General features: G+C 39.1%; 1 protein-coding gene across 1 annotated transcript; it reads left to right on the top strand.

The window, feature by feature from the left end:
• Positions 1-1,836: 1,836 nt before the first annotated feature.
• Positions 1,837-8,579, top strand: LOC140164651 (mitochondrial ubiquitin ligase activator of NFKB 1-like). The gene is made up of 3 exons (XM_072187996.1): positions 1,837-2,048; positions 3,082-3,290; positions 7,479-8,579. The coding sequence occupies exons 1-3, from the start codon at positions 1,998-2,000 to the stop codon at positions 8,389-8,391; spliced, it is 1,173 nt and encodes a 390-aa protein (XP_072044097.1). The 5' UTR covers positions 1,837-1,997; the 3' UTR covers positions 8,392-8,579.
• Positions 8,580-14,081: the final 5,502 nt, after the last annotated feature.

The raw sequence follows: 14,081 nt of genomic DNA, 5'->3' as shown, positions 1-14,081 counted from the left end.
GAGTTTCATCCCCAAAAATGTCAAGTGCTCCACGTCACCAACAAAAGAAGATCTACAAGATACCATATAACATTCATGGCCATACAGACTCTGCTAAATACTTGGGCGTCAATATCCACCAAAATCTCACTTGGAATCCCCACATTCAGAAAGTTGCTTCAAAAGCCAACCCTACAGGAAAGGCGTGCCCAGGCTAAAGTGGAAATGATGTACCGCATTGCTTACGGACTTGTTGATATTCCACAGTCCTACCTTGTTCCAACTGTGATGCTACGTGGGCACTCAATGAAATATCATGTGCCATTTGCCAGGACAACCGTTTACCAACATTCATTCTTCCCAGATGGAATCAGGCTCTGGAATGCACTTCCCCAGCAGCTTGTTGACAGCACCTCCCTGGAATGCTTCAGAGGGCAGGTGCAGTCCGTCCAGCTCCGCTAGACGACTTCCAGTTTTTATCGCACCTTAGATGTAGTCAGCACTGTAAATTTCCTGCACCCACCATGGAAAAAGTACGAATATACGCTATGTGCGGACTGTACTATATTGGAAGAAGAATAAGAAGAAGAAGGAATATAGTTTTGAATGTTCCTTTCTTTTCCTCCACAGAATCGAAATGGCTGACGTACCTATTTTCCACTGTGGTCATAGGAGTGTTGGTTGAAGTGGTTGTACTATACAACAGACGTGACAGACCACATGAGATTCTTTTTATTGTTTTCGCTGCTGGAACTACAACAGCAATTACGTGCTGGTACCTTATGGCGAGAAATGCACTCATGTTGGAAGATATAACGGTGAATACTCAACGCATAACTTGGATACCGACATTGAAAATAATTGTGTCATAGTATAAACGCCATTAAAATGGGTCTTCAGGTGCAGGTGGCCACCCAAAAGTGTCAAATTAACACCCATAGTGTTATAAGAATATAACACCTTTGGCCATTACACCGCATTTGGAGTGTAAAATTTACACCTTATGAGTGTCATAAGGTGTTAGATTTACATCTTAAATGGTGGTGTAAAAAAGAATCCTTTCATTCAAGATCAAAATGCACATGTACGAATAAAAAAGAAAACACATGTCCAATCTTCAGGTCTAGGTGTCCACGAAGCTATTTGGGAACTGTGCTATAAATATGAGGGGTAAAAAGCAAGTATCATGGTGGGCTTGCGGATAGGGCTCTTGGGACTGTTGCCCTTGGGTAAGGCACTTTATCTCGATTACTCCTCTCCACACAGGTGTATATATCATATAAGTGGGTACCCGCATTCTTAAATGCTGGAAGGGAACGTACTCGCTGTGGAAGAGGTGTGGCGACACCCCCACACCCCTTACAGCAACATTTCACGGTGGAGATGGCTGAGTCTGGCCAAATCGCTGACGAAAGAGAGAAGGGCACTCCGTCCTATACAAAATGCAGGTTTGACTCCTTTACCGTTTATAACAACTCTTTGGCAAAAGTGTCCAGCCCTGCATGTTGTGGGCATATATTCTGCAGCTGTTGTTCTGTTAACATCTACCGAATTTGCCTACTATGTCAACTATTTGTAATTTCAAATTGCATTTATAATTAATTTGGATTAGTTGTCACACAGCATTTTTTGAAATGGTAGTGATATGTATGCGAATTTAATTGGGCCAGAAAAATACATTCCAAGTACAGTAAATGATGTTGACAATTTTCCAAATACACAAAAGAATCTAACATCGAATTTTAAGCGGGTTTAATCCACCCAATTGGGCACTCTTTGGTGCATGCGGGGACCCACTAATGGCCGACCAAATCCTGACCATGACTTGGCTCGTTGAATTCGTCAATAATGATGTAACTTTGATTGTTTCCTTCCTTTTACTCACAGAATCGAAGTGTCGGAAGTACCTAGTATCCACTGTAGTATTGGTTGTAGTGGTTGAACTATACAACATAACACATGCCAGAGTACATGAATTTCTTTTTATTGCTTTCGCCACTGGAAGTATAGCAGCAGTTATGTGTGGATACCTAATGGCGAGATGTATACTCGAGTTAGAAGATATAACGGTGAATACTGAACTTATAACTTTAAATAGGCTCGTATATCTAGGCACTGGTGGTTAAATAGCAGGGGCGTAGCCAGCTTTCTTGGGCAAGGGGGGCAAAATAAAATTTCGGGGGCACAGACGGAAAAAATTGCAATTGCATCACATGATACATATACCGGTTTTGTTTTTTAGAGAGACTGTACATGTCTTGGAGCGTCAGAAAGGCTTGGGACGATGTGCGCGCGTAGCGCACAAAAATGTTGTATTTTACACTATTTTTACCCATGACCGGGATGAAAAGGGATTTATTGTGACAATGTGCTCGCGCAACGCGCAACAATTGTGTATTTTATACTATTTTGGCCCATAATCGGGGTGAATTTTGGTGGAAAAAGGGCTCCTCGCCCCTTTCCTTTTCCTTTGCCCTCTCTTTCAATCTTTGTCAGATGGCCACATTTTTCTTTCATTTTTGTCAGGGAGCAGTCCGCCCCATGCGCTCCGGCTACGCTCTGTTAAATAGTCCTAAATGGGCGAGCGCAACGGCCCAAAGTTAACCCATTTAACGATATTGCCATTTTTGGGCTTTGATCTTGGCAACTTGCCCCTATGGCTCAAAGTACATGTACAAAGCCGACCAGGACTGGTTCTGTTTATCTTTTTTAGCTGTGGACCCAACACATATTAAATGCAAACTCGCTATAAACCAAAATTTAAATCATTACATATTTCTCGCGCGTCACGTGTATTCCCCCAGTAAACATGATAAACGTTTCCAAATCAACTTTATTGTCGCAGCGATCGCCCGTGCGATCGAGTACATGGAATAGCGAAATGTTGTTTTGTCACAATTGTACTGAGCAAACTGGTTTCTTCGATATTTCAGACCTAGACAATATGCCTGCAGATGACTGCAGGTTAAAAAAATGTTTCAATTTCTTCACGAGTTTGAAAAAAAAAGCAACAAATTATCCTATAACCAGGCACCGATGCATGTAGATATCGCTTGTAAGTTGTGTCGCATTTTATAAACGTTCCGTTCATTATTCAAACAGAAAGCACCTATTTTGAAGATATCACCAAACCTTAAGAAGATCATTACGGGTGAAGCGAATTGTGTGATTCCTTACGCAAGGGTCGAAGGTCAAGTCAAGGCTGTCCATCAACCAATCAGAAGTATGTACATAGATGGAATAACTGGAGTCATGCAAAGGGTGGAATGTCGTGAGTACACCAGCAAATGGAACAGACAACAGAAAAAGTGGTAAGGACGAAAAAAAACCCAACTACTGACGCTTTTTTGGCGCAGGTGTTTTCAATATCACCCATTGCTATTAATTTAGAGAATAAAAGATAGGATTTTGTCTTTTGCCTATCCAATATCGTGTCATAATGGATGGGCTGGCCAATATTTTGAGTAGTGGATGCCGGCGCAGCCGGTATCCACTACGATAACTTATTCAGTTTTAATGTAATAACTTATTCAGTTTTATTTTTAATATAATTTTTGCGAGAAAAACTGCCTTTTTTCAGAAAAAAAAAATAAAGTTACTTTTGTGAGGACATCCCCGTTATTTTAAATGAACGAAACCATCACGAACATCTTAGCCGCCGAATCGCGTTCTTAGTTCTCGCACGTGTATTACGCGAACGCATTATCGCGCGATCATTGAGGAGCAACACGCGTGCCGCCGTTGCGTGGCGGCGCGCGCCCTGACTAATATCACTATCAACTATTTAGAGAATAAACGATAGAATTTTTATTTTGCCTATCCTCTACCGTGTGATAGACGACAGGCAGGTCCAATATTTTGAGTAGTGGATGCCGGCGCAGCCGGTATCCACTACGATAAAAATATTGACCTGCCTGTCGTCTATCATAGGTAGAGGATAGGCAAAATAAAAATTCCTATCGTTTATTCTCATTCTTAGTCAGTTAAATATTATTTTAATAATTGTAAACTATTTTTTAAAGCAAAAATTAAGTTAGCGTCATAAAAACTCCCCTTTTTCTAAAATGAACGAAACTTGTTTACAACTTCACATCTTTTGATGCGCGTACTGTTAGCGCGTGCGAGTATTCCGCACTGCATTTACGCATCCAGCGCGATACATACGCGCACCTCTATGAGCGTGTTACGCGTTATCAACACTCATGATGACGTGGGGTCGTCTACCGCCTGATAGACGACACCCAAAATCATGCGATTGTCCAATCAGATTATGTGTCTACGTATAGACCACTCCCACTGACTAAGAATGTGAGATATTAGACACCAGAAAACCAATCAAATTACATGAATTCTTTACAAGACGCACCCATTGAATAAGAATAAAGCTGAAATGCAAAAAGGCTTTAAAAGTAACACACATGTCAGGATCAGGAGTTATCACAAGGTATAATCAAAGCCAGTTTCTATTACAAAACATTATCTAAAGGGTTGACAAATCAAATACCGTAAAACCCCGTCTACAAGGATATACCTAAGAAACGCCCTCAATAAAATTGGTTGCTTGTTGTATTTGGAGTTTGAGCAAATTATATACTGGCACTGGGTGGCTATGCATTCCATCTAAGTATGTTGTAACACCAATCAATTGTATTGACATAATAACGACTGTTTCGTATATCAGGATCGTATAGCTCAATTGATAGAGCGTCAGACTTTGGAACTGAAGACATGCTGAAGAGAGCATGGTCCGGGCACCGCTTCCGTTTTTTCATTCTCGTTTAATTTTAACTTTTTGACATGTTCTTTTATCTTTCTTCAAATCTACCTTTCTACTTTTAATTTTAGGTGTTTGTTTTTTTTTTTTTGTTTTTTAGTTTTTTTATAGTTTTTTTTAGTAATTTTGTGGTTTTATAGAAACTAGTAAAAGCATTTATTCTAAATAATAGCGAAACCCACGGTTAGACAGATGTGTTGTAACTACTTTTGTGCCATCCCAATTCTTGAGGAATGGTAGGTAGGGTGCGTTTTTGGCTTAAGCACGATTTTGTTTCTACTTGAAATGAAATCAAAATAAATATTGTTCTGTTGCCACAATTGCAGTTTTTTTAATAAAAAAAAATAGATGAGGAATAATAATTATTCCATATTTGAATCTATTGTCCCATCAAGAATAGAGTGTCTTCAAAAACTTCAATCAATTCATCTGACAAAGGAAACTATTCTGGTCATTCAATTTTGTTTCGCTTGCACCTGTTATATCACAGGCGTTGGTAGAGAAGGCACATTTCTCTTGTCTTCACCGAAGTAGTGATGTAAACACTAACATGATTAATTACCATAGCTAGCAATGGACATACACTATTTTTGTTCCACTTGAACCCATACTATAGGCTATTCGCTGTCGATGTGACGTAATTAATCGGATTAACTACCATAGCAATTGATGAATACAATTTCGAATATATAGCCCTGCACTTCATCGTTCACGTGGCACCTATGCATTAAACCATAGTTGTCAAAGAAATGCTAATCACTCGCCATGTAAGATTAGTATTTATGAAAAGAGTGGTATTATCAATCTATGTTTGGTGACATACGCGGGTGATTAGTGCAATCTGCTTGATGGTAGTTATTGCGATTATTACGTCACTTCGACAGCGAATTGTAGTATAGACGAATCCAACAAGCCAAGTGATGGTCAGAATTTATTCGGCCATTATACGCTGGTGAAGTTGCGTAATTAATCGGATTAATTACCATAGCAATAGGTGAAAACAATTTTGAACATATCGCGCTGCGCTACAAGCAGGTTACACTCATCACCTGTACTGTGTATGTCTGCAATCATAGATTGAATACAATACTGGTCTTTTCAAAGATCTTACAGGTGCAGCATGATATGGTTCAATGAAGAGGTACCGCCTGAACGTATCAGTGTATAACGCGGTATATTAAAAAATTGTTTTCACCTATTGCTATGGTAGTTAATCGGATTATTACGTAACTTCGCCAGCGTATTGAATAAAACAGGAGGATGTGAGTTCATAAGGGCAATGTCGGGGATTATAGGTCACAATCGATGTGGAGAGATGAGAGGTCCGACCAACAGCCATAGCGAATGGTTCATGTTCAACTAATTCCAGCGGACGGTCTGTGGCTAGTAAGGAATCGTCTTTGACCACATGCGCAGATCTGTCTCGTCAGGAAGATATTTAATATCCCGAATTTATAATAGGCCTATGCCTACCAGTTCCATCGTATAACCGATCTGCTAGAGAATATTTGTTACCGTGTTTAATAAATTCGTATTTATCGTATAATAAAATGTAGCCAAATGTATATTATGTGTCACACGGTTTTCTGCTGAACCACTAGCAGGCTATGTTACCACATCTATGACAATGACAAAGGTGAATTTTGATGATTTTTACGATCGTCCGGATGAGCAAATCACTGAATGGGTCTTTAGTTCCCTCCTCTCCTTATCCTGCCAATATTATATGAATCAAAGAAAAATAAAGAAAAAATAAAATTAAACAAAAAAAAAAAGACAAAAAAAAGAAACAATAAAAAAAAAACAATAGAATAAATTAAACTAAAAAAAAAAAAAAAATGATCACGAAAGGAGTCTTTAGAAAATGCAAGAAAATATAAATGAAAAGTTTGAACAATATTTTGTTTATAAAAGTTTGTGTGACCGTGATGAGGCTCGAACTCACCATCTTCCGATCTAAAGAACCAAAGTCTTATGCCTTGCCAAGTGAGCTATGCTCGTGAGATGCGAAATAAAGATAAAATAATACATTGTATACCTGCTTGTGTCGGTAAATGATTTGCTCAAATTCCATAATGATATAATATTGTGGAGGGCGCTAGCGTGAAATATGCTATCATCACAGTCGCTTCTATTCCTTATAGACGGGTTTCTACGGTACTTTGAAAACTTGCTTGATTTATTGTTGTTAACGAGTTATGTACGTTTTACAAAGGTGATGTTGTTTCAGCCCTCTTTTCAACATAACTCAAGAACCACAGGACCTAAAAAGTATATATGTGATATTTGAATTCTTCTGCACGCTTGCTATGAAAGGATCAATGCACGTTTTGCCAAAATTCACTACCAATCGCAAGATGCTGTGAACTACCAAATCGCAACAGTTTAAAATAGTTACTAACCTTAAGTCAGATGCTGGTATGGTAAAAACTGAACTGATCCCTCATTTGTGATTAACCATAATGCCTCGGTTAGAAGTGTCCTATGTGTCGCCCGCGTATTTACTTATTACAGCCATAAACCTGAACCCTACTAAACCCTAACCATAACATATTTGGATGTTGCGATCCATCATGGTTGCAAAAAGAAATTACGCATTCCGCCCGCCCTGCCCGCTCCAGTTCAGGCCTCCGGTAATGTTCAGGAGGATTAAGTTAAGGTATGTTAAATGAAGTTAACAATGCTCAAACACTATTGAATATCTCTTGTTATATAATTTATTCAGGGTGGACACCGACCATTCGACCCGAAAAGCAAGTAAAACTGTGCCATTCATTCTTACAAACGGGGAATCATCCATCAGAGTCAAGGATCCAGAGAAGGCATCGGGACTTGAATTTACGACTTTTTACGATAAATTTCATTCTACAAGTGAATCGTTGCTGCAGAGTATCATACGTTGGTTCAGTGGCTTAAAGACTAAAGGACACCAAAATGTGGAACTTATCCTGCAACAAGGCAAGACGTTAACGGGGGTAGGGGAGTTAGGAATCTTAAGTAACGGTGAAGTCTTACTTTACCCACCGTCCGATGGACGGGTATACATTTTGACAACAGCGTTTGCAAATCATAATTTTACTGACGAACTGAAATCGTCCATCACTAGATGGAAAAAGTTTGCTACATATTCACATCTTTTATGGGTTGTAAGTGTTCTCTTTGGTGCTGCAAGTGTTCTCTTTGATAAACTTCATCCGCCAAGTGAATCGTTGTTGCAGAGTATTGAACGTTGGATCAGTGGTTCAGAAAATAAAGGTCACCGCAGCGGGCTTGCAATTTTAATGATTCCCGTGCTTGTAATTTTAGTGATCCTCCTTGTATCCTTATATGTATGGTTTAAGTATCAATGGCGAATGAAAGCAAATAAGCGAAAAGCTTTTAATCGGCGGGTACAAACAATAGAGGAACATGCATCGGATGATGAAAACGAGGTATCGTCATCATCATCAGAGAAGGAGAGTTCGGAGGATGATGATACAAATGTGTGCGTTGTTTGCATGTCGGAGCCACGAGACTGTGTGCTGGTAGACTGTGGTCATGTCTGCGTGTGTCGCGATTGTGCTCAAGAATTGAATCCATATCAATGCCCTATTTGTAGGAATCGAATTCTACAAGTAATGCCAATTTATCATGCGTAAATTAATCATTGATACATATAATGAAAGATAGAGATAAAAAGACTAAATCGTGTCTGACGTTAGGGCAAAGGCGCGCCGTGATTGGTTGCCGACCTGCGCAGTGCGGCATTTTCTGTCTAGTTGTCAGAATTTCAGACGCGAACTAATCTTTTTATCACTGTCTTTCATTATAATATGGATCCATGTTATCCGATCCCTTATGTGTGCCTCCATTTGAAATGTAGGCGATTAAGGCCACGTCTTCTATTATAGGGGTGTATGGATTTGAAAGGAAATCGCCGAATGTAACATACTACATTCAATTATTTTGACATATAACTTTGAGAACCCATTTCTAACCATTGAACAGTCATTTATAGTAGGGAAGACCGGGACTGTTCTCCCTATGTCTTCTGACTAGCCTAGCGATGTCAATTTTAAGGTTAGAAGGAACCTGGTTCGCCCATGTGAAAGCCCAATACAGGCTGTATCAAAATGATTGGTACCCATCAGCTTTGTTGTCTAAAAAAATGCTTGCTAAGTCCACATTCAACACTAGATCTTCTTGAAATGACTAGAGTTTATAGTTTTATGACCTTTTTTAAACATAAATCTACAGATAGGGTAGATGTTATGCTGCATTTTGATGTGGCTTTCTTGGCCATGCTCGCTGGATACTGAAGGGCGCCAATCATTTTGATACACCCTGTATCCTGGCTGGCTACATACGACCCAAATCGTAGCCGGCAAGCCTTACAATATCAACAGAGTAAAGCAAACAAACAAATTTGCGAAGTGGGGGCCCGGGGGGGGGGGGAGCACTCAAATTTTTTTGGTTGTTAGGGGGGTGCCACCGCCAGTTTCGAACTTGAGGTCTAAGGAACTGATCGGCAGCCAAAAAGGAGGGTCTAGGGAACTGATCGGCCGGTCAAAAAGGGGGGGGGGGTCTTGGGAACTGATTGACCGACCAAAATCCCAAAAATCTCGGAAACTAAACCCGCAGGCCAAAACCAGGGTTCAATTTATTTCTAGCTAAATGTTCACCAGCTGGAGGCATCGCGGTCGGCAGGCACTCGGCAGTGCTGCAAAAGCCTGCAATGTTTATAAACAGTCAACCAGTGTTGCCACTACTAAAAGTAGCCCAAAATCCCGCCCAAAGTTCACCTTATTCCTTACAATGTGTTTCAATGGGGAAGAAATTAATGGAAAATTCCCTTTGAAGTTTTTGGGCTCGCAAAAGTAGCTTTTGGGTCTGCTTTTGGGCTTGAAATATATAGTAGGACAGAAAACACGCCTCTCAAGATGCCGATGAGAGCGGGGCTTCAGAGCGGGCAAACAATGATTTCAGAGGGTCTAAGGAACGGCCAGCGGCTCTGAAAAAGGGGGTCGTCGCCGCGGCACATACCCGTATAGCTGGGAAATGTGAGTGCCCCCCCGGGAGTGGGGGCAGGTTCGCACATGCTGGAGGAAGTTTTGCCCATATGGTGGGGTAAGTAAGTCCACCCTAATAAAAAAGGGGTTAAAATATTGCAAAACTATAACGTGTTAAATACAAAAGAATATTTTCATTCCTGTTAGTATTAAATACGGTTTTTATAAATTCCATATCCATATTCAAGTTTACCACCGTGTAAGAGGTTGTAAAGTCTTGTCTTCCATTATAGGGGATGTTTGGATTTCAATGGGAATAGCCCAATGTAACATACTACATTCAATTATTTTGACATCTAACTTTGAGAATCCATTAATTTTCTGACCAGTTAACAGCTATGTAGTATTTAATACTGGTATTATTAATCTATTTTGGAAACCACTGCATGCTGCCATCATGACCTGGTTAGAGAGTTAACCCATATGCAAAGGTTTGGCTACAAAACGATTCTCTTATAAACGCATCTTATCTATGCACAGTTTCCACCTCGATACACCAGAGCACACAATTTTGTCCAAGAACATCCAAGCAAGCAGTGAATTGTCTCTACACAGTCTTTGTTTACACTACACGGTTGAGTGCATAGCATCATAAGAGCTGTACGAGCTTCTAGCTGGTGACCAGTGGAAAATAGGCATCTGTGATTGGTTGTCAAAACCTCAAGTGTTCCCTTCATCCAATCAGATTTATTTAATATCGAACGAAAGCTAACACCCCCACTAAAAACACCTTTTTTTCCATTACGTCAACAGATAACGCAATTTAATGTTTATAGCAAGGCGAATGTGGTAAATCTGTTGAAACGACCTATTCAAGCACAATTTTTGACCAAAGTGTAGGTTTTAAAAGTCAAAACCTCAAGTGATCCTTACAATATTTTTCAGATTTTATGTCATTAAATGTAAGAGCACACTTATACTGTCCATATACTAGCTTCATTTCAATGAGCAATGACCAATTCTCTTTAAATTGCAAATCTTGTGCGAAAAGTTACTATATAGTTTCTCCTGTTTTGTCATACGGTTGTAAATTAAATGAACAATGACTTTGCTTAAAGAGCGTTTACAAATTAATATGGCTTAGGGGCTGTGCAATAATTATGAGCCCGGGGGAATTTCCGAACGGCTCGTCAAAAATCGCTTGCCCCCCCATCTCGGCCCGCCAAAATCGCTTGCCCCCTCTCGGCCCGCCACAAATTCTTTGCCCCCCCCTTGTGCATGCCAAATTTTGGGGATCCCAATTTTCAAACCTTAAATGGTCTAGATACATGTTGCGAGCGCAGCGAGCAGGAAAATTTTGCATTTTAAGCATTTCCGTACTGTTTTCCTAAGCCTTTTTAGAGTGTTTTATTTAAAAGGCGCCCCATGAATGTGTGCCAAAATCGCTTGCCCCCCTCTCGGCTTGCCACAAATTGCTTGCACACCCCTTTCGGCTTGCCAAAATTTCTCCCCCAATTTTACCCTCCCCAGGGCTCATAATTATTGCACAGCCCCTTAGTTGGTCGTCCCATATGGTTTTATATGGAAAGACAATTGACATGAGTACCTTTGTCGTCCCAAATTTGGTGTATAATTCTGAAAAAAATTATTACATATGTAAGTTACAGGGTAAACGAAAATTCAGTAACTTTTCAAGAATAATTTTTTTGTGAAAATCCCTGAACACAGACATGTTGTTTTCCTATTCATTTGTGTGGAGTGGATGCTTATCTGGGTACATTTGCTGGACGTATTGTGTGTAATGGCTGCGACACTGTTCCTAAATAGTATTTATAAATACCATATATTAAAGTACACCAGTGTGTACTGAAAACTGCATTTGTCTTTGCTTTATCTTAGTAAATGTGTGATGCGTGTTATTACGTAATTATCAGAAATTTATGTGCATTTGCAACCAATCCCGTTTATTTATTGCAGTGGAAGAGACCTGGAGAGGAGGGCAATTCAGTAGTTCGATATTTGGTGTGTGTGGGTGTGTGGGTGGCACCTTTGTTTCCAATGGACATTTTATTGTGAAATGTCATTGTACAAGGAATACATTTAAAAAAATTCCACATAGCCCCAGAATGAAAAGTATTCAATTATCTTTGTAATCAAAGCATTTTGTGTGAATTTTACATCCGAACTAAGTGCTATTAAATTTTTAAGAGCCTCTTTATTTTACATGTAAAGTCTATGGGGGTGATGATTAGAAATGGCCGGCAATATTAAAAAACCCTCATTTTGGGCCATTTTAGACACTAAAATGCCCATAAAAAAGAATAGCACTTAGTTTGGATGTAAAATTCACATACAGTGCTACCTGAGTGAGTACAAACATAATTAAATACATGTCATTCGGGGGCTAAAAAAAAAAAAAAAAATACCCTATACCTTAATGGTTATGGAACAAAGGTGGGGGGGTGGTATTTTAAACATGCGTTTTTAAATATGTCATTGTGTGTTTAGGTTGCGATTTCCTAGTCTATCAAAATTACTCTCCTGTGACGGAGCGAGGCGAGGTCGCTTATTTTGCCGGTTTCAAAAGATTTTATTATTATCTAGGGAGCCAAGCCAGTTGAAGCGACATGGCGTGTTATGAAAGGTTGGCCTATATAAGTTATGTGTTTTCTATGGGTCAAAGGCAATAACTTTTGGGTGGCCAACTAAATCAATTCTGTACAGGGAGCTGAGGGAGTCAAAGGTTACATGGGTCAAATTTCAAAATTGTTCGAATCTTGTTTTAAACACCTTTACAGTATTCATCTGGTCGTAAGGATTCAGAAAAAGTAGAGTTTGACCTACCAGTGACGTATGGTTCTTGAGTTATAAGGAAAAAGGTAAAAGGTCAAATTTTGACTGCCACCGGTTCAATAATTATCGTAAAAATGCTCCGATTTAAACCTAATTGTTCCTCTTAATACAAAGCATTTCAAATGAAGAAAAGTTTGCCATCTTAAATGTTTCGTTACCTAGGTCACCGGATGAGAGGCCAATCCCTGATGAGCTCTTTTGACCTTATAACAAAACATCCTAGATGGGGCAAAGAAAGAAAGAAAGAAAGAAAGAAAGAAAGAAAAATAGAAAGAAAGAAAGAAAGAAAGAAGGAAGAAAGAAGTTGTTTTCCTTATAAAATAATGATTACATTGAAAATTGAAAACGTATGAAATAATAAAGGGTTCAAAAGAAGTACACCCCCCCTAAAATTACAAAACATTTCTTTGCATAACTTGACATATATTTTGTTGATTTGAACAATTCAAAAGCTGTCAATAGAGGAATCGTTTTTCAACCCTCCCAAAGTTGTTTCATTTGCAAAAACAATATTTTTGGGTAAAAATAATCACATTTTCCAAAAATGATGCTTTCAGAAAAAGTTGCACTTTACTACTTTATGTACAAAACATTCACGATATTAACCCTAACACCAGTAAAAACCACAAAATACCACGATGAAAAATTCATAACATGCATGCATCCCAGGGTCTGCGATGACGCAATCACCCGAAGTGTGATATGCTCACGGAATTGCTGGCCGGGCAAGTCAAAAATTCTCCTTCTTCTTGAAAAATTCGGATCTTCTCTGACTTCCGATACCAAAAAGCATGGGTCAGTGTTAGGGTTAATGTTAAGGTTGATTTAATTCTTAGTTTTTTTTCCTTCACCTTTCTGTCTCTGATCCTTCAGGCACCCATGCAACCATCATTCAGTGCAAAAAAAAAATTGTTGAACTTAATTTCGGCGTAAATTATATTTTCTTTGAAGTTTTTAATCAGCAGTTGTTTCAAAATGATAAAATCACTATGAAGGAGAAATGAGCTCTCCACGCATAAATTTGACCAAAAGGGTGAACATTTACCTGTATTGGGTCTGTTGAAGCATCTTGCATTTTGATTTAAAATGGTGGCTTTCTTGGATAAAGATGTAACACTCATGATGTGGCCACAAGAGATTGGTTGCATGCAGTTAATTGGTTGAATACTGACTTCCAGCCTCCAATCTTTGTTGGCCATTTCTTCTTTGTCATATACGCCTTTATTCAAGGGAGCCGTTGCTCTAGATTTGTGGAACTGTTTCTGTCTACAATTTGCAAGTAAATTTTTCATCTCTTCTAGCCAACGAAAGAAATAAACATTACACTGCAAACCTTATTTCTACTCCTATAGTGATTTTACCATTTTTGACACACCGACTGAAAACCCCATTCATGTCAAAATTCATGTCAATGAATCATTGTTTTCTACTGAAAGATGATTGCATTGGTGACTGAGTAATCGGATACATAAAATTTAAGACAAATT

Source organism: Amphiura filiformis, chromosome 11, assembly GCF_039555335.1.
Source record: "Amphiura filiformis chromosome 11, Afil_fr2py, whole genome shotgun sequence".
Classification (NCBI taxonomy): domain Eukaryota; kingdom Metazoa; phylum Echinodermata; class Ophiuroidea; order Amphilepidida; family Amphiuridae; genus Amphiura; species Amphiura filiformis.
The sequence above is the reverse complement of the archived record's forward strand: the minus strand, read 5'-3'. Positions and strand labels throughout refer to the sequence as shown.

Excerpts from the sequence above, each read along its gene's own strand:
- LOC140164651 (XM_072187996.1), top strand. The coding sequence starts at position 1,998 with ATGTGTGGATACCTAATGGCGAGATGTATACTCGAGTTAGAAGATATA. Across the intron at positions 2,049-3,081 it reads TCGAGTTAGAAGATATAACG|AAAGCACCTATTTTGAAGAT; the intron begins GTGAATACTGAA and ends TTATTCAAACAG. Across the intron at positions 3,291-7,478 it reads AACAGACAACAGAAAAAGTG|GGTGGACACCGACCATTCGA; the intron begins GTAAGGACGAAA and ends TAATTTATTCAG.